This window comes from Ahaetulla prasina, chromosome 1 (genome assembly GCF_028640845.1).
Source record: "Ahaetulla prasina isolate Xishuangbanna chromosome 1, ASM2864084v1, whole genome shotgun sequence".
In the NCBI taxonomy this organism is placed as follows: domain Eukaryota; kingdom Metazoa; phylum Chordata; class Lepidosauria; order Squamata; family Colubridae; genus Ahaetulla; species Ahaetulla prasina.
Window position 1 is genome coordinate 212,535,826 of NC_080539.1, and position 24,403 is coordinate 212,560,228.

Genomic DNA, 24,403 nt, shown 5'->3' on the forward strand with positions numbered 1-24,403 from the left:
CTGTTGGAAAAAGATTCTTTAATTTGTAGTTCGTAAATTGAGTTTGAATTGTTGCAGAAGATGAGATCAAGGCAGTTGTTGAGTCTTGTATTGTTAGTTACAAATTGTTCAAAACCTAGGTTTGTAACAGCGTTGTATAGTGTAGTATGGATTGGGTCAGTTGAACATTCATTAGTTATCCAGTTAATGAGAGGTAGATTTAGGTCACCCAGGAAGATGAGAGAATATGGGCAAGAGGTAGCCCATGTTAGCATTGAGGTTAGCATATTTGCATGGGTAATGTCATAGTCAGGGGCTCTGTAGTAAGAATCGAAGAGTAGTGTCAAGGGATAGGTTGCATACAATAGTTTCAGGAAGAGAAAGTTTATGTGCTACTTGGATATTTTTTAGATTCAGTGATTTTTTGTAAAAGATAGCCACTCCAACTTGTGTTCAACTTGTGTTCCGCAGTCCCCTGAGGGCCATGATGTCATTACAGGGGGGTTCCATGAAGGCTTAAAGAAATGTTATGATTTAAATTTTGAGTTAAGTCTTGGGGTTCCATAGCCAGAAAAGGTATTTAAAGGGGGTCCATGAAAAAAAGATTGAGAACCCCTGCTTTAAACCAATGAAATGCGACTTTGTAATACATTGCTTTTGAGATATAGAGCAGCATAATTTTGCTGCAACTGCCAATGTTCAAGAAGCAATTAATTTCATTCCAAATACCCCGTATTGGTATTACACTTGATGGCCTGCAGCTTTATCTCACAGGCTACTAAATGACTACTAACCTCTGCCTTGTTGTGTTTCAGAAATTAGAGCTGAATTTGCCTGGCTAAAAAAAAAAAGCCAGGAGGGGGGACATGTTTATATTTTAAGGCTTTCCTTAAAACAGAAGGAGAGTGATCTAGTGAAGATACATTCCATAGGCGGTTTGCAGATGGGGTGTAAATCTTATGGAGTGATTTGATCCCATCTCTGGTAATCACTGGATGCTTATTGTGCTTAGTCCTTCCTCATTCCTACGACACACATGAAATTTTGCGCAAATAGAGAACTTGTGTTTCCAAGCAATGAGTCATGGTGAAAAGCAGATGTGAGCTGCATTTGTCTTACCAACAATGCTTAACTTCCCCAGTGTCTCCTTTGTGCATGGCAAAACTCTGTCAAGAGATCCTAACAGAGAACTGTCATGTTGAGGGTATGCCAATATGGTGGGTAGGTAAGAAAGTCACAGTTTTTTCTTTGGATAGAAAAAGGGATGGCATTTATGTTTCCGAGCAAAATAGACGTGGCAAGAGGCACTTCTTGCTGGAAATAGATGAGCTCCAATTGGCTAAAACAACTCTGTATTCATCTCTTGGCTTTCAGTCCCATGTGGGCAGCCTCACAGAAAACTAAAATATCTATTACCACTCAGGCAAAGTTTCAGAACAGCCAGCTAAAGCAATGCTTCATTTAAATTGTGATGCCAGCAACTGGAGTGATGGTAAGGCTGACCAATTAGAAAATATCTATATACAAACCAGGGGTGGGTTCTACTTACCTTTACTACCAGTTTGCAATGGGATTAAATGCGTGCGCTCACTTCGCTCGCTTCACATGCACAGTCTATAACTACATCCAGGTGGGTGGGTGGACCCTGCCCCCAGTTTTACTACCGGTTTGCAAGAACCGGACCGAATTGGGGGCAACCCACCACTGACACAAACTATTGTTCTGATGGCATCCAAGGAGTATTGTAGGCTGCTTTCATAGCAGAACACTCTGGCAAATAGAACAACTTCACAAGGGAAGCTTCATTGCATCCATACTACCAGCATGTGTATAGAGAAGTCATATACACATACAGTACAATTTTCATTTTTAAATTTCTGTTTATGTATTTTACCCACTCTACCCTTTATTAAGCAGTGTGTGTCAGTAGTGGTTTCCACTTACCTTCGCTACCGGTTAGCTGTGCGTGTGCTTCGCTTGCTCACGGCACTTTTGCGTATGCACAGAGCGTCCGTGATGACGTCCGGGTGGGTGGGCAGAGCCTCCCGCCACCGCCACTACCAGTTCGTCCAAACCAGGGCGAACTGGTAGAAACTGACCGCTGGTATGTGTGTGCAATATGACCAAAAATAATCACACAGTCCCAAACAGTGGTGGGTTGCTACTGGTTCGCCCTGGATTGGGCAAATCGGTAGCGGCAGCAGCGGGAGGCTCCACCCACCCACCCGGACCCACTACTGATCCCAAAGGGCAGTTTTCATAAGGGTGTCAATTTGCATTATTTATTTCCATGTGATTTATCTCAGTATTTTTATCACAGAAATTAACTTGCAAATGTTGCATCACATTTAGTGATTTAGGATTTACATTATACACTTACACATAGGTGATTGCCCCACAACACAAAATACCACAAATCCATGCAATAAATGGTTTAGAATATAGACTCAACCACCGACTTAAGATGCATTGATCTCTGCAAAGATATATCTGTGTGTATCAAAATTGTGTTTTAAAATGAAGTTATTTCTTTTTTTCAGCTCAGAGAATCCTTTAAAGATCTCAGAAAGAAATTCAATAACATGAAATTCAACTACAGCAAGAAAACAGAAAAAGCACGAAATCTGAAGACTCTAAGAATTCAAATTCAGCAAATGGATGCTTTTTCTGAAAAATATCAGGTAATATTTAGAGCAGTTAAGGCACAGAATGCATGCATAAGGTTTATTCTGAATGCACACAGATGTCTGGAGTAATCTGTCAAACGTTTCTTCCATTTGCAGCTGATGTAATAGAACACCAAAGGTCACATCATTTTCTTTTAATAATTGACTTAAGATAGGTTGTGCTTGTGTGTTTTAAAGCTAGAAACCAACTCTACTTTCTCAGTCTGTTTTTCTTTTTCTAATACATCATCATTATTGTAATTGCTATTGGCATATACATATTTTCATATGAACAAACATTAAAATGCTGGGGGTGGGGTGGGGGTGGAAATCTACCAAGCACATGTAAGATCTCATCTGCCAAGATGATTGAGGATCCCATGCAGCAGTGCCTGGGCTTTGTCTTCACTTAAAAAATGGGATTCCATGGACTGTTACAAATACATACTGAAATGGTGCAGTTTATTTTATTTCCTTTGCTCTCCAGTAATTTTGCTAATATTGCTAATATTACACAGCATAAACATGGATCTTAAGCTTTTAATAACATGGTTCTTAAATTCTTCTCATGTTCTTTGGAACAGGTACTGAGAAACAAGTTAGAGAATCTAAAGAAGAAAGTTTTAGATTATCTATCGACTCAACCAAGTGACAAAGCCGAATTTATTTCTGCAGCAGTCAGTGAATTAGAGAAACAGCTGACTGAATTTGGGAAGATTATGGAAGATTACAAGAAAAATTTGGAACTGATGGAACATTTGCAAGAGATGATGGAAGAGGTATAACAAAAAAAATAAATAATCAAATGTTCTTTGTAGCTAGGATAAGATACCAGCTCTGAGATTTAGGAAACAAATGTAGATTCCATATGTCTGTCATCTATAAACTCATGGATTTAATGTTAAGTGAAAATGTGCTTAAATGAATATAGTCATTCAATTTTTAAAGGCTACTTACTTTACTTAAATATGCAGATTTGCCTGTTTACTATATATGTTTTCCTGAACTAGTTTATAATAGTAAAGTAATTGTAGGTAAAGAAAAGTTCCCATTCCATCTTCCTTTACTTAAAATGTATATTTGGCAGAGGTGAAATCCAGCAGGTTCTGACAGGTTCTGGAGAACCAGTAGAGGAAATTCTGAGTAGTTCGGAGGACCGGCAAATACCACCTCTTGCTGGCCCCAGAGGGGGGTGGGAATGGGGATTTTGCAATATCTTTCCCCCAGGAGATGGGAGGGAATGAGGATTTTGCAGTATCCTTCCCCTGGAATAGGGTGGGAATGGAGATTTTGCAGTATCCTTCCCCTGCCATGCCCACCAAGCCACACCACACCCACCAAGCCACACCCACAGAACCGGTTGTAAAAAAAATTGGATTTCACCACTGATATTTGGGCACAGAAAATGCTATTAGAATGCAAATGAGAAAGAATATTAGAATGTATTTCTTACTGAATAATATAGATAATGAAGACTGCCAACATACATACAGTAGTTGATTGTGCAATTTGGTAACCCCATCCTGGTGAACTGATAGTTGGATTATCAGAGCATCTGGCATTCAGGTATTGCTGAGAAATGCCAGTTAGCTCTGAAATATAGTTACAATAGGCCTATGGACAAAAGGTACATTTGGTGTGTATTACTAAAATCTGACTGAGCAGTGTTGCCTTATTAGAAATATATCCCAGTAGATTTCAGCCTCATGGGCTGGGTAACACTTTTAACATGAAAGTTTATTCGTGATTAGAGTCAGTGTCATTAAAGTAGTGGGATTTGAATGCCTATATATTAGATTGAGGCATAGGAGTGCTGTTGGGTTGGATTGGGCCAGGAGTTCAGGACTCCTATGGCAACTATGGGCTTGTCTCAAGTAATCTTGGACCTGACGGATATAGGAGGATATGTGTTAAACTTTGCTGTCTCTTTGGAACATTGTTACATGATCTGGATATAGAAAGTATGACCATCCTTTTCTCATGGTCAAATCTCTTCCAGGTCCAGATGTAATTGACAGATCACACAATTTGTATCAGCTGCTCCAGGAACCTTATTTATTTACACAATGTATAGGACCAGCCAATCTGCAAATAGCGATTCTGCCTGGCTGACATAGTATTAAAAACCCAAAAGAGCCAAGTGCTGATATTTGCTTGGCACCAAATTACCTTGAGTTACCTTCAGGTCTCCCACTAGAATTGGCCCAACCAATTCACCTTTGCTGAGGGGACAGCTTGTGGTTCTGTCCTTTCAGGAGATGAAGTGGTCCAAAGCTCAGTGCCAGTCCTGATGAGTCAGGATTCATTAATTGATGGAACTCTGTTTTGGAACAAGAAAGCCAGCAGATCTCCTTTGCTGGATTGGGTTGTAATGCAATACTGTACCTTAGATTAAGAACAGCAGTAGTAGCAATAAAAGCAACTAAAGTAGTAGCAATAAAAGCAACTAAAGCAAATCAACTATTATAACTAGGTTATTCTTTATTTCTTTATTTAAACAATGTATATAGCCACCCATCTCACAAACAAACAAAAGGAATATAATGTATAAAATTAAGGACAAATATGCTGATCCAAAATAATAGTAATTGAAATAGTAATGATGATAATCACCTATATTGTATTATATTGTTACATTATTATTACATTATAACATAATAACATATTATTATTATATTATTTTATGTGAAATTCTTACGTTAGGCAAAGATTTGGACAAAATCACAAAGAATCAAGTTCTGAAAAATGAAATTGAAAGATTATGGCATAAACTGGCCATGTTTTTTCAGTGGTTATCAACGCACTGGGTGGCAAACAAAAAATCTTGAATAACATTTTGAAAACCTGGATATTGAGAATATTTTTATCTGTCAATTACAAGACACAATTCTTCTTGGATTTGCATATATACTGCCAACGCATTATGACATTGAGATGATAAGAGCTCAATGAGTTTGAAGGCCAACACCAGCTAAAGAACTGGCAGTTGTGACTTTACACTGTGTGTATATAATAATGATAAAAATACACTCTGATGGGATATATATATATAATACACATACATATACAGTATATATACTATCTATACACAGTATTTCTTTCTTTCTTTCTTTCTTTCTTTCTTTCTTTCTTTCTTTCTTTCTTTCTTTCTCTCTCTCTCTCTCTCTCTCTATCTATCATCTATCATCTCTCTCTCTCTCTCTCTCTCTTTCCCTCTCTCTCTCTATCATTTATCTATACTTACAAGTGAAGGAAACCTGCCTAAAATTTGATTAAAGTGCTAGCCTTGCATAAGAGAGTCCCAATCTGAAGTTTGTTTGTTTGTTTGTTTGTTTGTTTGTTTGTTTATTTAATTTATATACCACCCTTCTCCCGAAGGACTCAGGGCGGTTTACAGCCAAGGTAAAAAGCACAGCTGTGCCTTGTAAAGTTCATGCTCAGCCATGGTATATCTGCTTTTACTTTGTTTGTGACATGGTGTGAAAATTTGTTACCTTAAGAACAGTTTTATCCCAAATGACCCTGACTTTCCTGCAAGTTTATCAAGAGAAGGTGTTAAATAGACTCTGGGCCAGATCATGGGCCCTTCTTACAGCTTCAGCTATATGAAATGCACTGGAGATAATTGGTCCCTTTACTCCTGGTTTTAGAAAGCTTCTGAAAACCTTTCTTTTTAAAGTGGGCCTTAACTGCTTATTCAGATTATTATTATGATAGATAGATTGGTGGATTGATTATTCTTAGGCATAACATCTTTTGTTTTAGGAAATAATTGCTTTTTTTTCATTCTATAACCATACTTCTGAAAGGATATCTCAAGCAATTCTATCTGACTCATATTTTAGTAATAAATTGGTACCATTCCCAGTGCAGAATTGCATGACTGACCACTTCCTGCTGAGCACTTGAAAATATTCTCACTTACAGTGAATGGCTGATACAAATGTTGACAATCTTATACATATTTTATGAATGTCATGCAAGTTGCTGACAATTATTAAAGCAGCTGCTTCTTTTCTCTTTCAATATATCTGAAAGGCAGGGTGGAGGGATGCACTCATGAGATTAATATAAGATAATCAGGATTTAGACAAAATGTTCTTTCTAACAGTCTTAAAGTAGTAGTCCAACATATTGGGCAGGGCCTGAGATCGGTGAAAGTTGTCCTACAGCAATAAGAGAATGAAGATTTAATGTACTTGGTTGCACAATGTTTTGACTGATTAGACTGACTGATGGACTGATTGAATTTTCTGTCATCAGGTTGTTGATTCTTATATCGATAGTTTTTCTTCATGAAGCAATATTTCACAGAATGATTTTACTGGGGGAAAAATACCAATATTTGATATATTGGATTTTTAATTCCTTTTCTCTTACATAGTGTCAATTTTGGTGTGAAGAGGCAAATGCAACAGTACTTAGGGTTGGAAAATACTCAGCAGAGTGCAAGACGAGGGAAGCAGTAGAAATTCTCTACAAGCAATTCAAGAAGTTTATTGATCCTGTGATCCCTCAGCAAGAGGAAAGAATCCAGCAGCTTACTAACCTTGCTAAGGATTTATATGGTAAAAACTTGCAACTTAAAAATCAGATGTGTACACTTTGAAAATTGAGTTGCTGTTATTCCAAGATGGATGAATATTAGTTTGTTAAAAAAATACAGGCAATCTTTGGAGGATTCTGTAAAGATTAATACTAAAGTGCAGAGCGATAAAAATATCAGACACAGATTTCAAAATCTGTGATCTGGTTTTTGAAACAGATACTTCTGAAAACAGCTCCAGGATAATGACAATTCAGCTGTTCAATGATCCTGTGATGACCCGGGGCATGACAAAAAGGCAACACAGCTACAGAACCTATATGAGTCCCTTTATTATCACCAACTGTGCCCCCAATGTCCCTTTCAACTCTCCAGCCTGGAGAGAACTCTTCCACCAACCTGTAATAGTCTTTGGCTGGCAATAATTCAGTCCCAAATGTTGTAAGCAGAAAACTTCTAACAAAAACTCCAAAGGCAAGACAAAGTAATTAATCCGGCAGGGCAAGCAAAATAAGGAATTCCACAAGTAAAGTAGCATGGCAGTAAATCAAACCCATTGGGCGGATGCCAGGATTCAATGAAACACCAGATAAATTCAGTTCCCGACCACCACCCCTCCCATTTGCCTCTCCTTTTAAATTCCATCAGCTGTGCCTTGTAAAGATGATCAGGTCCCTTTCCTCCCTCATAAGCCACACAACCCATATTGCTCTCTTCTCCGTTCCTCCCTGCGCTGCCTAGGATGAGGAGTGGGTGGGCCTTGGTCTTCATCTGAACCACCTCTCCCCTGCTCTGCCCAGCCTGACTTTGTACTTCCCCAGTTTCTTCCACAGCCAACGGATCCACTCTCTCACTCTCTGTCAGCTGTTTCTCTTCCCCTTTGGATTCAGACTCCAAACAGGGGCATGACAGAGCTCCTTCCCTCCCTCTTTTTTTTTTTTGGTGTGTGTGTGTGTGTGTGTGTGGAAAAAGATTAGAGATTTTTGTTACTGCAGGAGATTGGAGACTATAGGTAGGCCTATAATTTTCTCCCATCCTTCTCCGCATTTGCAGTCAACAAAAGTGATAGTCTTTAAGGTTAGGGAGTGTAAAACCAGTAGCAGCATAGAGATCCTTATAATTTCTACTAAGGAAAGTTAAATTAAATTTATGACTTTTCACCCAGTCTATACTGCACTTGTGTCCTGGGCTTCTGATACAATCACAATTCATACAATCACTAACATTGAGAGAAAAGACCACAACTGTAATTTTCAGTAAATTTATATAATCAATACTTGCAACAAAGGGACTATGTATATCAATCACTGAGACTGAAAATTGGAACGATAAATGCAAAACTAATTATTCTTCCACATATAAATGTCGATTTTTAAACTTTTGACATTAAGCCAAAGTGTTATAGTAATTAAACTGTTGAACTAGAAGCATCCAGAATCTAATTCATGTTCATAGAAGCTCATGGTTACTTTGGGCCAATCTCCTCTCTCAGCCAAATCTGCCTTGCAGGATTGTTGGAAAAGTTGGAAGAGGAAATACTCTACATCCTGCTTTGAGTTCCATACAAGAGGCAGGATATAAATTTCATAAATACGTTTATTTAAAAAATAGCTCCTGTTTCATTATATTTTAATTATCTAGAAGAAAGCTTCACTGAACCTACTGCTGGGACTTATTTCTAAGTAATCATGCAAAAAGAGTCCCAGGGCCTGGAAAACAGGTGCAAATTTTCTGGGATCCAGTCAAAGTATCAGCCTTTCATTCAATTGTTGTGGATAACACAGATGTCCTATCATTCCTTTTTGTAAACTACAGGTAACGAAGAAGGAAAGAAGTATGTTGAAAAAATAACAGCAAAACACAAAGAAGTTCTTAATTCTGTCAGTGAACTGTGTAGCTCCTTGACAGAACTTGAAGATAAGCTTGGGGTAATGTTTTCTTCTTATAGAAAAAATATAATTTTACAACAGAATCTATTAACTTTTTATGGCATTAAAATGTGCTGTGGAGATGCAGGACAGAGATTTAAGGGTAGTGAGTAAGTGAGCCAGCTACTGAATAATAAAGACATAAATATTCAGGGTATGCAGCGGGGTGCTTCCAGGGGGTACTTCCAAGAAAACAGCTGAGGATCCTTTGGTGTTAGTGGATTTCTAAACACAAGACACAGGATTCCATCCATACACTGGATTCTAATCTGAAGAGACTAGAAGTCAGAAATGAGTTTAAAAGTGATATTCAAATGCTGAGCCATTATGATGTCTGTCTTTACTTGGGGTGGGGCATGTCTGAATAAGATTTGGGGAAACTGCTTTTCTATCATAGCATCTTCTAAGGCAGGGGTCTCCAACCTTGGTCCCTTTAAGACTTGTGCACTTCAACTCCCAGAGTCCTTCAGCCAGCAAAGCTGGCTGAGGAACTCTGGGAGTTGAAGTCCACAAGTCTTAAAGGGACCAAGGTTGGAGACCCCTGTTCTAAGGCAGGGGTGTCAAACTGGCGGCCTGCTGGCCGGATGCATCACATACAAGACACACCCACCCCAGCCCTGCAAAGGGGGAAAACATCTTTGATGGCAATGTGGCGAGTTTGACACCCATGCTCTAAGGCCTTCCAGTGTATCCCAATAGCCCACAATCTACTTTTTTTTATTTGCATTTATATCCCGCCCTTCTCCGAAGACTCAGGGCGGCTTACACTATGTTAGCAATAGTCTTCATTCTATTTGTATATTTATACAAACTTATTTCCCCCAACAATCTGGGTCCTCATTTTACCTACCTTATAAAGGATGGAAGGCTGAGTCAACCTTGGGCCTGGTGGGACTAGAACCTGCAGTAATTGCAGGCAGCTGCTGTTAATAACAGACTGCATTAGCAGTCTGAGCCACAGAGGCCCCTTAGGATGAGGGAGTGGGCCTTGGGGGCAGATTAACATAATCCGTGGACAAGACCTGCCTCACTCCTTCAGTAGCGACTCTTCTTTTAAAACAGCATACTGCTGCGTAAAGTCTACTGCTGTTTTATCAAATTTTGGGTTACAAGATTTCTTTCATGTTTTGCTGTTTCATCTATGGAGATTCTTAGTCATCCAGGCCATGGTTGTCCCAAAGGTGTTTTTTTTTCAAGAGGCCACTGGACTTTCTAGTTTTTCTTTGAAGATGTTTCGCTTCTCATCCAAGAAGCTTCTTCAGCTCCGTCCAGTCATGTCAAACCAGGAAGTCCAATTGCCTCTTGAAAAAGCACCTTTGGGACATTTTGCTGTTTCCTATTTCTGTGGGACTTTTTAGTGGTATGAGCTACTTAGAAGGACAGCTGTGATATAACTGCAAACATGACAAATGCACCGTGAACAAACACAAACACAAAGATTATATTGTGTTGCTTTATGCGAATCTGAATCGCAGATCTCCTGCTGCAAAAGCTTGTGTTTCCTTCCTTGTATTGATAAAACATCAAATCCCCTGCTGTGGAAAATTGTTTATATTTTGCTTCTACTTTTGGCTTTGTTTCACAGGAAGATTCGTTAAAGGGGAAATCACCAAATTCTAACAAATGTGATGATGAGCTAAGAACGGAACGAGACAGTCAAAAACAGAAGATAGATAAAGAGGATATAAAAGAAAGAATGTATGAGCTGAAAAAACAGGTTTGTACACCCCCCCCCCAAGTAAATGTGTAAATCAAACTAAGGGTTGATATTAGGGAATTAATTCAAGCATGAAAATTCTTAAAAGAAAAATCTCTTGCTTGCAAAATATATAATTGGGGAAACGTCTCCCACACTGAATCATTTGCTTTCTTACAGTTAAAATGAATCCATTTATGTCATAAACTTGTGTACTTTTGAGAAGGCTTTTTAACATTATCTGAAAGCCCATTTATAACTAAGATGGAAAGCACTGTTATTTCATTCAACACAGAAAAGGTAACATTAAGAAAATAGATGGTGTTGCTTTCCAGAGGGGAGAAAAGTCAGGTTAATCTTTTTCAGGAAATCCAGCAGAGTCTCATGGAACCATAAAGACTAATTAAAGATTAATATATTTATTATATCTACCATTTCATGATTCATGAAGTATAGATTTATCTGAGGAGTATTGTATTTTTGTATATAACAACAGTAACAGAGTTGGAAGGGACCTTGGAGGTCATCTAGTCCAAACCCCTTTCTCACGCAGGAGACCTGTACTAGGGATTCGAACCGCCGAATTTGCGATCGACAAGCTCAGTGTTTTAGCCACTGAGCCACCTAGTCAGGCATAGAACGTTGGAAAGTAGGATAAGGGATAGAGAAATATATAAGAAAAGGCGGACAATGGTCACTTCTGGAGAATCAATATTTTTGTCTCTCAGTCCTGGGAATTCAAAGTTGACACATGCTGTCCTAGACATTTGGATCTGGGCATTCATACAACTTGCAGGGAGACAATCATTTTTTGCCTTTTCTGGCCAGTGAATAATCAAACAGCTGAAGAGTTGTTACACACTGGCCAGCAACTACCTCCTTTGACCAGCCTTTTCAGACCACTACTTAAATGTGCCTCTCTTCCAATCTTCAAAAAATGAAAGAGCTTGTCATGGTGGCAGATTTCAGCATTAATGCTGAAATTTTGCTTTTCTATATCTACATAGAATCTACATAGAATAACAGAGTCAGGCCAGTATGAGGGAATTCCAGGAGGTGGGAGGCAGGACAAATGAAACAACTCCCTGACAACACAAGGGAGGAGTACATTATCATTTGTGAGGTGGCATTCCCTGCCTTAAAATTGCATGTCCCCCTCTACACAGTACCACTGAAACAGAGATATATCAGGATTATTTGCAATTCCAAGTCCCTAGTTAAGTCTGTTGGAGGCAGTGTGATTTGCATTGGTATATAAGTGCTCCTAAGAGTGGGAATCTAATCAGATCAAGGATTGTATCTGATGATTTATAATCTATGATTACAAACTTTGTACAAACACTGAGAGACAAATTCCTTGTGTGTCCAATTACACTTGGCCAATAAAGAATATTCCTATTCCTATTAGTGAAACAGTTTTCTAACATTAACAGAAAGAAAGCTTATGGGAAGAAATACATGAGAGGAATAAGCAATAATTAATAAGTAGAATAGACCTACATTCTATCTGATAGTAGAGACCAAGCATTCCATGCCTGGGTAGAATGGCAAAGGAAAGGCTCTGAGATCAGCAAAGAACAATCAGAGGAAAAGACAAAGAGAGATAACATTTTTAGAACCAATTTTGTCTGGTGGTTAGGGCACCAGGCTAGAAACCAAGAGATGTGACTTCTAGTCCCTCCTTAGCCATGAAAGCTGGCTGGGTGACTTTGAGCCAGCATTCCCTTTCAGCCCACATCTTCAGGGTCAGGTGGCAAGCCAGTAAGTCAATCCATGTTGCAATCAATAAATCAACAGTTGATCTGAAAAAAAGGACTCTGCACTTGCTGAAAAATTGTAAAAGAAAAAGAGGGAGGGGGAGTGGGGAGAGGGGAGAGGGAGAGAGAGAGAGAGAAAGAGAGAGGGAGAGAGAGATTCCCACAACAATTGGTACAAGAAATATAGTCATCTCACAAACTATAATCCACACATCCAATTAAATCAAGTGACAGCCATCAAAGTTCATACTATAATCTTTCATAGCAAAAATATTCTTATCTCCAGTGCTGTTGAAAAAGAACAGTACTCCCATCCAATATAAGGCCCTCAAGAAAATTCAAGAAAAGGTTTTGAGTTATGAATGGCTTAAGGAAGGACAGCAAATATAAAAGGTTCCCCCTCTCCCCATAATAGCTAGTATAAAGCGTAACTTAAATTGGCAGTATATAAAGGTATCTTACTTATTTAGAATGCTAATGCTAATAATGGGAAAGATTGAGGGCAAAAGAAGAAGGGGACGACAGAGAACGAGGTGGCTGGATGGAGTCACTGAAGCAGTAGGCATGAGTTTAAATGGACTCCAGAGGATGGTAGAGGACAGGAAGACCTGGAGGAATGTTGTCCATGGGATCGCGATGGGTCGGACACGACTTCGCAACTAACAACAACAACAACTTATTTAGAAAATAATGTTTCAGCCATTTTTTATATACACAAATAGGTTTTTAAAAATTATCCTGTGAAAGCCTAGGATTTGGACAATACACCACAAATTTATGTTTCTGGAGTGGAGCAGAAATTCTTAAACATGTAATGTTTAGGCATTGCCACTGCCTCTCGCCAATAAACTCTAAGGAAGTTTTCTTTCTTGCCTCTGCTTTTAGAACAGGTGAGCAGAAAGTACATTAAGAACCGTTGACAGATCTCTAAATGATTTCTAGTAGGGGAAATCATAGTTTAAACAGGAAAAAGTTCATCAGCTAAAAGTTTAATGTGTTTTAAAGGAAAGGAAACCAACGATTTTGAATTATTGATGAATAATTGGATTTGCATAACTTCCTGGGAGCAACAAATATCAAACATAGGCGTAAAAGAGCTTTACTCTTTACTCTTGATTTTTAAAAAATGTAGTTAGGTTAGCATCCTATGTACTATGCTAGCCAAACAGGTGCATTGAGAAATAAAATATCTTTTCCATCCTGAATATCTGTAGAAACAGAGCTCCATAATATACCACAGATACAGATGTCTCATTCATTATTAAGGCAAATAGCTAGCTATAAAATTATCCTTCGTGATAATAACATTCAAGCTAATGGCCATCTCAATAACTATCTTTTCAGAATCTGTTACAAATGCAGATCACTGGGGGGGACACAAAGTTATGGAAGAAACAGAATATTTTCCTTCTCAGGATAACGTTTGTGTTATCATCCTGCAAATAGAAAAATTAGATGTTACTTCAGTAGCACTTTTCTTTCTTCATTGCATTCAGTAAAAGTAATCTGCAGTCTAACATTTACATAATCAGCTTAATAAATTAAAAGGCATAATAAATATTTTTTTCAGGGATGCAAACTTGCTACGATTGCAATAAAAATACATTTCTTAAAAATAGAAAAATCCCAGTAATTTCTATGTTTGTTAAGAATGCTATCTACTCTCCTTTTCAAAGATTATTTTTAAATAGGACTAAATGGGCCTTCTGACAGACGACTAAATACATCTTTAAAATTTAATATATGAAAGAAATATGTGAAAAAAGACTAGGTAAAATAAGTTTTATAGACGTTATTTAAAGTCTCTTTTGCATCTTCCCTTACCTTTCTCTTCCTTTCCTTTCCTTTCCTTTCCTTTCCTTTCCTTTCCTTTCCTTTCCTTTCCTTCCCTTCCCTTCCCTTCTTTTCTTTTCCTTTCCTTTTCCTTTCCTTTCCTTTCCTTTCCTTTTCTTTCCTTTCCTTTCCTTTCTTTTCCTTTCCTTTCTTTTCTCTTCCCTTCCCTTCCCTTCCCCTCCATTCCCTTCTCTTCTCTTCGTTTCCCTTCCCTTCTATTCCCTCCCCCTCTTTTTTTTTTTTTTTGCTTTTAAGGAAGAGAAGAACTTGGCTGAGACATCAATTATCTGCCCAGCTGTTGAGGATTCTATTTCACAGGACACAGGGCTGTCTTTTGCTGCCAAGGAGGAAAGCTTTCACACTGAGCTCCTGGCAGAGGATGCACTCTCTGGAGAGGAATATGAGTGCATATCTCCTGATGATATCTCATTGCCTCCACTTTCCGAAACCCCAGAATCCAACCTTCTGCATTCGGAAACAGAACTAGAAGAACCACATAGCAGTAGCTCCCGTAGTGTGCATGTCAGCTCTTACACTGTGCAAATGCCAATAAGGGCTGGCAGTAAAACAATGGAAGATGATTCCGATCCCTTAACCTCAATTGCTTCTGCTGATGTGCCTGGCCACAGGAAGGAGTGCATTTCAGAGCAGCTAGGCAGTTTTTCTTCTTCTACCCTCAGCAGCCATTCCAAGGACAAGATAGAATCTCCATTTGCTCATAGTTCTCCAGAAATGCCTGCAACTCCCCCTGTTTCCTCTACGTTCAAGACCAAGGCTTTCTACTGCATGAGGAGTGAAGTGCACGAGACCCATTTGCAATGCCATGAGGTTCCCAGAAGCATGAGGGAAGCACAGAGCAAATTGCATGATGGAAATAACTTTACTAAAAACCAGGCTAGGCTGCATGCTTCATCCAATGCATTTTCAGGTCTCTTTCAATCAGACTCCGTGAGAAACTGTCAGAGGCAGATGGCTACCGGAGAAGAGATTAAAAGCATATCTGAAAAGAACAGCAAGGTCAGCCTCTCTGGACAGGCACCTCACTTCTCCAAGCTTCTCTCTAATGTAACTGTCATGGAAGGTGCTCCGGTGACTTTGGAAGTAGAAGTAACAGGATTCCCAGAACCTACATTAACCTGGTGGGTAGCTTATAATGAAAAAACCTAAATATAAATAGGGTAATCCAGCAAACACAAATCTGAAAATCAGATAGTCTCACTAGCATTCACATCACATTTCCATATAATTCCATTCCCACAGAGTTTACACAATATTAACACTTACTGTTGGGTTCCAGATTCAAAATAATTCATGCACATTCAGTCTATATGTTTAGTAGATGAGTGAAGTTAAAACATTTCTATTTAGCAATAGAACATTCCAGCTATTAAACATCACAACTCTTTTTATAAGAATTGAATTTTAGAAATTCCTCTGCGTTTGAAGATTAGCTTTATGGTAGCTACAGAAACCAAGTAGAGAAGAAATTCCATTCTCTGTGTTAGATTCAGTTTACCTGGTGTCTAACCACTGATCCACATTCAAACTGGACCTGTAAGCCCATAAATGTAAGCCCCTAGCTTCTGAAATTTGCCAGAGAATGTCTATATAAGATTCACATTTATACTTCGATAGCATTCATAATTAAGAGACAATTGGCCTCAGGATTTTATCTATTTCCTTTGAAAATGGTAGTCCAAAAGTCCTTTCGTTTCTGCAGATGCTTTCCATATAAAGGTGGGAGAACCAACAGGGTATAATTGGCCAACTAACAAGAGAGTAAAACAAGGTTTATAATATTGAAGGATAATGAAAACAAGCTTTCCTGGCAGTATTTATGGGAGAATATATACACTAAATAAAGCTGGTCTCCAGTGCAGAGAAAAGTTGATGCTAAATCCCACAGTTGGCAAACAGTAATTAAATTGCATTTATCTTTTGTGTGTAATTACAGCACATTCATATTTAGTGCTATTTCTGACTATAACTCTAAATCCAGAAAGGTTAGGAATTTATATAAGAAGTCCTAGGGAATGAAAAGAATCCCAGTCAAGCTTTGTTTAGAGTTTAGAGCAGAAAAAAGGCCCCCATGTTGCAAATTAAGTTTAGAAAAGTAATGAGTAAAGCAATAAAATCAGTTGAACCTCTTCCATGGTGCCCAAATTATAAAGCTTGTAACTCAAAGAATTCCTCATGAGCAGAGTTTCAAAGGAGTTTTTCTTACTATTGTAAATAGTTAGGATATAATTTAACAAAATAAACACTGATGATCTGTCAGGGAATTTTATAATGCTGGCAAGAGCAGCAGAAATCTAACCCATTTCACATTCTATTTTGGGCCACCTTTTATCAGATTTTTGGCTCCTATTTTGTTTAGAAGCTATTTTTTTCCCACAGTAGCCACCTTATAACAGATTGGCAGGAGAAAGAGTGACTGGGCCAAAGTTGCACAGGGAACTGCCCTGGCTGAAGGTGGATTAGAACCTGCGTCTTCTCACTCCAAAACCTGTATGTTGACCCCCACACCACTCTGACACTAGTTTAATGTTTCTGATCTTTCTTTTGAAGGGTAAGCTACAAAGATATGATACAGAGTTTGAAAGGTTCTGGTAGGTTTGCTCACACTGGGCTACAGCTCCTCTAATTTCCAACTCAATGTCAAATCAGACAATGGTTAGATTATAGGAGCTCTCTAGTCCCTTCAAGAATGAAGAGAGAGTGACAGATCTTCATGTATTAAGCCTAATGTAGAAGTTAGTAAATTCATGGTAGAGTGGAAGTGAATAGAAGAGGCTCAATAAGATCCAGATGGATTCTAAATTCATTTCATATAAGTGCTTATTTCCCTTCACCTTTCAAGAGTTGCCTCTTTTTTATTATAATTTTTTATTTTTTTTCAATCATCATATATGTGCTAAATCAGAATTTGAAAGAAAATAAACCATTTTCTTCATGAGTATGTATAACAAATCTGAAAGCAACTAACACATTTGATAAAATTTGCTAACAATTAAAAGGCATTTTTTTAAAAAAACCTGTCACTACAGCTTGCCTGAATCACTAATCCAATTCTTAAGAGCTTTTTCTTTCATTCTTTCCTTTTAAAAAACCTTATCACTTTCCCTTTGGATCATTAATGCTCCCAGCTTAAATATTTTATTTGACACAAAATGCTACTACAGCTTGTCCAACTTCTTAATAAAATAAACTTCTTACAATTAAACAATCTCTGAAGTAAACAAAGTATTATAAAAACAAATTATAAAGAAACCTTCTTAATAAAAAAAAGAAATGTCAGTAAAAATTTGTTATGTTCTAATATTGGTGATCAATGAAGGGTTTTTTTTCTTTTCTTTTTAACAATAACAACAAAATGAAAGTAATCCTGTATTTAAAGGGCATTAATAAATACCAGTAAACTACTATGTAGAAAACTAATAGGAGTCAGGTAATAAAGGAATGACTAGCCATAGACTAACAGAAGGCACTGGATACCAGATTTTCATCTTTCTTGCCCCAATTCTTGATGCTTGGAATGAAAAGGATCAGCTAGGAAATTTTAGAGCTTGGAGGGTAATCTTATATGGCCTCTGTAGAATAGATACAGCTAGATATGAGAAAGAGGGGGGGAGGGAGGGAGGGAGAAAGAAAGAGAAGATAGATGATAGAGATAGATAGATGAGAGAGAGAGAGAGAGAGAGAGAGAGAGAGAGAGAGAGAGAGAGAGAGAGAGAGAGCGCAATAGCACTTAGATTTATGTATCACTTCACAGTGCTTTACAGCCCTCTCTAAGCAGTTTACAGAGTCAGCATATTGCCCCCAACAATTTGGGTCCTCATTTTACCCACCTCGGAATGATGGAAGGCTGAGTCAACCTTGAGCCTGGTGAGATTTGAACTGCCAAATTGCAGGCAGAAGTAGCCTGCAGTTCTGCACTCTAACCACTGTGCCACCGTGGCTCATAGATAGATAGATAGATAGACAGACAGACAGACAGACAGACAGACAGATAGATAATAGACAGACAATCAAATTATACCCTGAGTTTAGCAATAAAAGAGAATTTCCTTCTACTGTATTGATGGCAAACATTTGGCAGTAATCAATCTTTATCTGTAAGATAATAATACTATTGTTTTAATGGGGGGGGGGAATAAAACAAGCATTTGTATCTGATTACATGCTTGGTTGCCCATTTATTGCTTGTAAAATGTTCTAAAGGTAAGAAGAAGAGTTGGCTGGGTGAACAGCATCAGCCCAGTGAACCTTGAAGAGCCCATGGTGGTCTCTCTGTCTCTCTCCCTCCCTCCCCCCTCCCTTTCCCCCTCCCTCCCCACCTCTCTCTCACTAGATTTGTTTGCTACTATCCCTATTCCATTCTATGGCTACTCATCTGGTACTGTTCAACCGTGGTGCCCCAAACATTAGCCTCAAGGGTATCTCAAGCCTCAGCTACCAGTGCAAAGTGGCATTTTCTATGTGCATTTTAGGAAATTGTTTAAAAAATGATACCTGCTAACAGTAACAAGACTAGCAGATAGACCTTTGTGGTATAACTGGCTCTACAGTAAAAAAAATCTGCTTATTATACTCCATAAAATACTATTTGCAAAGGCTAAAGTCAAAATTCAAAGAATTTGTCTGTTACTGTTGTTTTTTTATTCTGTCATCAGTAGTGGAAAGAGACACACATAGAGAGCAGGACTGTGCTAAGGGACTAAAATTCACTAGAGTGAAACAATTTGGACATAGAAGTTTTCTGATTTGCTTAACCAAAGTGAAGAGGTCACCTAATTCACCTTAAGAATGCTGTTGGTGTGACCCTGAAGTCCTTCATGTTAGTGCCCAGGAGAAGACCCTTTCAGCCTTTTTTTTCCAGTGCTGGCCAATTGCTTTGATACTGAAAGCTTTTGTACTCTCCGTAGCAAGTGCCAAAGTCACCCAGGTGCTTTGGGATTGCCTGAAGTGTGCATCAGGGTTCTTAGGCAGTATGTCCTGGAGGAGGTGAGCTACCAGTATTGTCCACCCACTTATTCTAGTATTTGCTAATCTAAGAAATAAGAGCCTGGTGACACAGTGGTTAGAATGCAGTACTGCAGGCTAACTCACTGCTCACTACAGGAGTTTGATACTGAGCGGCTCAAGGTTGACTCAGCCTTCCATCCTTCCGAGGTTGGTAAAATGAGGACCCAGTTTGTTGGGGGCAATAGACTGCCTTAGAGAGGGTGTGAAGCAGTATATAAGCCTTAGCGCTATTGCTAAGCTCTTTTCCTTCAGAACATGCCACAGCCCTGAGACAGACCATTGCTTTGTTTTACTAGTAGATCCAAACTTAAATAGAATTTTCTAGCAGGGTTTTTGCCTTTATTGAAAATGTATGAATTTAAGATCCACTTGCTCCTCATTTACACCAATAAATCAACAATGATAGCAATTAATTGCATGGGATATATTTACAGGAGAAAACCAACACTTTCTGTCTGTCTGTATATCTATATCTATATCTGTCTATCTCTCTATCATCTATCTATCTATCTATCTATCTATCTATCTATCTATCTATCTATCTATCTATCTATCTATCTATCTATCTATATTACTAACAGTATTTCAACCTCTGGCCTAGTCATACTGTAGTCAAATAAAGGCTATGTGAATATCTATTTCTAAAGAATATTTCAGTTTTTAGGGCGTTATTTTACTTGTTTCCTTGCTACTAACACTTTTCTTCTATTTTTTTAACCACAAATCTTCTTTCTTTTAAATATGATGGTGGGAAGCTATGATTATAAATGGTTTCTACTCTTACCCTACTTTCATATTCCATAAGACTTTGTCTGACATCGCAGATTACCATTGCTTCATCCAAGATTCATATTAACCTGACTTGAAACCTGACTCTCTACTCCAGGTACAAGAAGGGCCAGAGAGTGACGGGAGATGAGCACATAAAGCTCTTACACCAGGATACACAATATACATTGTTCATTGAGAAGGTGTATGATTCAGATGCTGGACTGTATGTGGTTCGGGCTAAAAATTCTAGCGGCACAGTGTCCTCCAGTGCCATCCTCCGGGTGAAAGGTAACTGGCCATCTATAAAAAGAGTAGACTGGATAACCCTTTGTGCTTTCTACTTGATTGCATCACTCGCCCACTGGTTGTTCACTTAGCACAGCCAACTGACTTCACTGGACTTTAACACTCACCAAAGGAGTCAACAGCAAGCAACCATATTTTGATGCACCTCACTTCACCTTTGACACTCTTGCTGATCGCTCACGCTGAATGTAATGCTTTTGATATTCCTGTCCCAGGCGTACTAAAGGAAGTTATCCTTTAGTCTACAGTACAATGGTATAATGGAAAGAGATATGTATGCATGGGGGAAAATGTTCTTTATTAGATAATGAAGATGATTGTATGAATATAAATATACCTCTAAAGATTATAAGAAAATATGTCACTGGGCTATGATTGATCTGTGTAACACAATATGCTTGCTTCATTCTATATACAGCTTACAAATATATTGTTTTGATGATACTTTATAAGAAAGCAATATATAAAGAAAGAGAATATTTTTGTATATTATACACACGTGCACCGTTTCTATAGGTGAAAGAATAGTAGCTTAAAGCCGCTAACAGTACAAACCTATGTATGAACATTTAGTCTATCTATGCTCAATTCAGCTTAGTTCCTCTTAGGATTGCAATCACAATACTTATTCTTTTAAAAATTCAGAAACATCTACCAATTTAGTGTGAGAAAATTGAGAAGTATTTGTTTGAAATGAGTGAAAAGGTTTTTTTTTAAAAAATATAATAGGCACAAGGCAAATACTAGAAATAATTTTAAATTGTTAAAATAATGAAAAATTGACAACAGTAAAATATAATGTTGTCAATTTTTCATTATTTTAACAATTTAAAATTATTTCTAGTATTTGCCTTGTGCCTATTATATTTTTTTTTAAATATAATAGGCATAAAATATTTTTTTATAGTATTTTAAAAATACTATACTAAATATAGTATTAGAGACTAAACAAGTTTCTATTTTTTAAATGTGATAAAAAAAAGCAGCATTCTGTTTTTTCGCTCCAACAGATGTAACAAATTTGATTCTTCAACTTATTGTGAGTTTTGACAAAGGGAAGAAAAGAAGCAATGGTTTTTAAGGAGTGATTTGCCTCATAAATTCTCACTGTATTCAAATGACACAGTGTTCATAATGAATTCTTGCCATTATTAAAAAAAAAAAGTAGACGTATCTCCGTCATTTAAAGCATGGTTGACAACCATTTATATTTAATTGGAAATTAACTTTTCTATAACAATTGTTCTACGAACTATGCGTAAGAAAAAAGGTACAGAAATCTTTTAGAACAAATTTGCAAAATGAAAAGAAATCTTGCAGTATTCAGTAGAAGATTACATACTGTAAATGGTGAGGATATGATTTTATAAAGAAGGACATCCATCAGATTTTCTATAATGCTGTAAAAGTAAGTATTTTACAATTTTAGTTCATCAGATTAGTTATTCAACAGTCTTGTAAAACATGAACTCTTTTTAGATTCCTGAAGTGAAGGGAAAACTGGCTGGTCCAGAAAAGGAAGTTATGCTAGCTCAATGAATAGAAAATATTTTGCCGGTCATGTGTAACATTTTCCTTAAATGCAGTCTGTTCATGAAAAATGAATGTATGAAGGTTTATGTCCAATGAAATGCTTCTTTTGGGACTCATTACAAAAATCCAGAATTGCGTACATTGAAAAAAAGAGGCCCATTTTGCCTTTTCTACTCTATTAATAGTTCCTACCCTAGAAAGAGAACTAAGGTTACACTCACCGTAAAGGATTACTAAATTCCCAGACTGAGATAAAATTAATATGCTCAGGTTTTATGAAGTCAAGGAGACAAATTAATCACTTATGACAGGACATAAAGTGCATCTGAATGTCTCTGAGCAACAGCTATAGATACTTTCTTTCAGTAATGTCTTAATTTGCAGGATTTGTGTTTTTTCAATCTTTGAGACCCTGTGATCTAATGCTATCATCACATGCCATTTAAAAAAAAAAGGCACACCTGTAAGAGATTGGAATCTATTACTATCTTTTCGGTAATATTAAATGGCTGTTGCAAACCTATGTGTTCAATGAATGGATCTTGGGATTCCTGGTAACATGTCTTTTTGAGGTACATTATGGAATGAAAGGACAAGCTTAACAGCAACATATGAAACTGAGGTTTCATGCCAGGAAAATATGTTGCTTTCAGTGATCTTTGAGGTATCCTATGTGGTTGGCATGCACTGGGGATAACATTCAATAATTATTTAGTTCAGTTATTCACAGTAAAAGCTTTCTCTGGTGTAAAAGCTAGTACTTTTTTGCCTACAGATTTGTGGCTGATCAAACAAACAAACAAACAACAAATCAAGAGAGTTTAGACTTTTTTAACCGATTAAGTGCACATCTTAATATTTCAAAAGTAAGTTTTGAAATACCCGTTGCTGTTCATTTTCACAGAAAAAACAGTAAGATGATCTCTCTGTCCTGTACTGATTGCATTTCTGCCTGTCCTTTTTCAAGATGGCTGTAGTTGAATACTTTGAAGGGGAAGATTGTTTTATGGGATCCAGATGCCCCATTGTGGCAAACTAAAACAGTACAGAGTTGAACCAAATGAGAATAGAAAACAGATACAGAGTAAGAGCAAAAGGGAGCCTGGTTTGGTGGAATGCCGATTTTTAAAATACTGATCTTTTACTATATCTTAGGTGAGTAAATTGCCCATTTAGGAAAAATATAAGAGTTGGATGATGTAATTCTGCATTCTAGTTTTCTTCTTCTTCTCATGGTCTGGAGATCTTTTAGAGATCTTGTTTCTCTTTTGCTTTCCATCTTGGCAACTTTGTGGAATTTATTTTATAAACTGAGACAGTAGGTTTTGTTTTTTTAAACAAAGCAGGTTTGGGGACTGGAGACCCATTGGCCATTTTTTCTCCAACCTGATGTCTCTCTGATGGGAGCTGAAATCCTAAAGAGAGAAGAATGCTTTGATGCAGGAATGTGTTAATGACTTATTGGTCACTGAAGTAATACAATCTTGTATTTGGAAGCAGGAAGAGTTAACACAAAACTTATTGGGCTCCTAACATGAAGGCAGATCAGTGAGGAACATTTTTCTTAGTGCTTGAAAAAAATGGCAAATGACGGACACACTATCCCTGAAATCAGTGATGTATGCAACTTTATGAGTGAATTCTGATCAACCGTTTACTGGTTTTAATCACTTTTAATTTTATTTATATAAGTTTGCTTTTGTTGTTTGAAATTGTGAGCTGCTTTAGAATCATGCAGGTACAATGGAACTGAAATAGAAAACAGAAAAAAAAATAGAAATTAAAAATGCACGCTTGTGTAAATTAAGTCAGTGCAAGTTGCAAGCTGATTTCATCGCACCGCATGTAACAGAAATATCGCTTTTTCTGTAATAAATAAATAGGTCAAATTTCTCTGGGATTTTTATTTATTTATTTAGGTCTCTTAGGTCCCAGTCTCTTCATGAATGACATTAACAGAAGAAGTAAATAAAATTATTTGCATTTAGTCCTAGAAACAAGTCTCTGCTCTTTTCAAAGTACTTTTTCCATTGGTTAATTCATACATGTAAGCACTGAGATTCAAATCAATCTCCTTTGCCTGTTGTATGAGGAATTTTCTTCTTCATCTTTCCTTCTCCTTTTTTTTATTTAAAAAAAAAGCTTTCTTATTGGGAAAGCTGTACTTGTTTACTTGTCAGTCTAGAAGAAAAAAACATCAGGTAAAACTCTGTTTTTATTAGACTACTATATCTGAGATGCAATACTTCGGATGAATACTAAATGGAAACAATAAAATTCAGAAGTCTATGTTCTGCCTTCTAGTCAATGACTGGGGCTTTGCAGCCTGGATATGATATCCTACCTTCATTCCCGGTTGTGAC

At 37.4% G+C, this 24,403-nt stretch overlaps 1 protein-coding gene across 2 annotated transcripts in view; it reads left to right on the forward strand.

The window, feature by feature from the left end:
• Positions 1-24,403, forward strand: part of CCDC141 (coiled-coil domain containing 141) — a 134,622-nt gene that overhangs the window by 102,163 nt on the left and 8,056 nt on the right. The window contains exons 18-24 of one of the 2 annotated variants that reach the window (XM_058189531.1): positions 2,520-2,660; positions 3,230-3,424; positions 7,030-7,213; positions 9,007-9,119; positions 10,705-10,836; positions 14,661-15,544; positions 20,317-20,489. In XM_058189531.1, coding sequence (XP_058045514.1) covers positions 2,520-2,660; positions 3,230-3,424; positions 7,030-7,213; positions 9,007-9,119; positions 10,705-10,836; positions 14,661-15,544; positions 20,317-20,489 — 1,822 coding nt within the window. Of the gene's footprint in view, positions 1-2,519; positions 2,661-3,229; positions 3,425-7,029; positions 7,214-9,006; positions 9,120-10,704; positions 10,837-14,660; positions 15,545-20,316; positions 20,490-24,403 lie in introns of those variants that run through there. The other variant, XR_009155936.1, reaches the window with a different exon arrangement.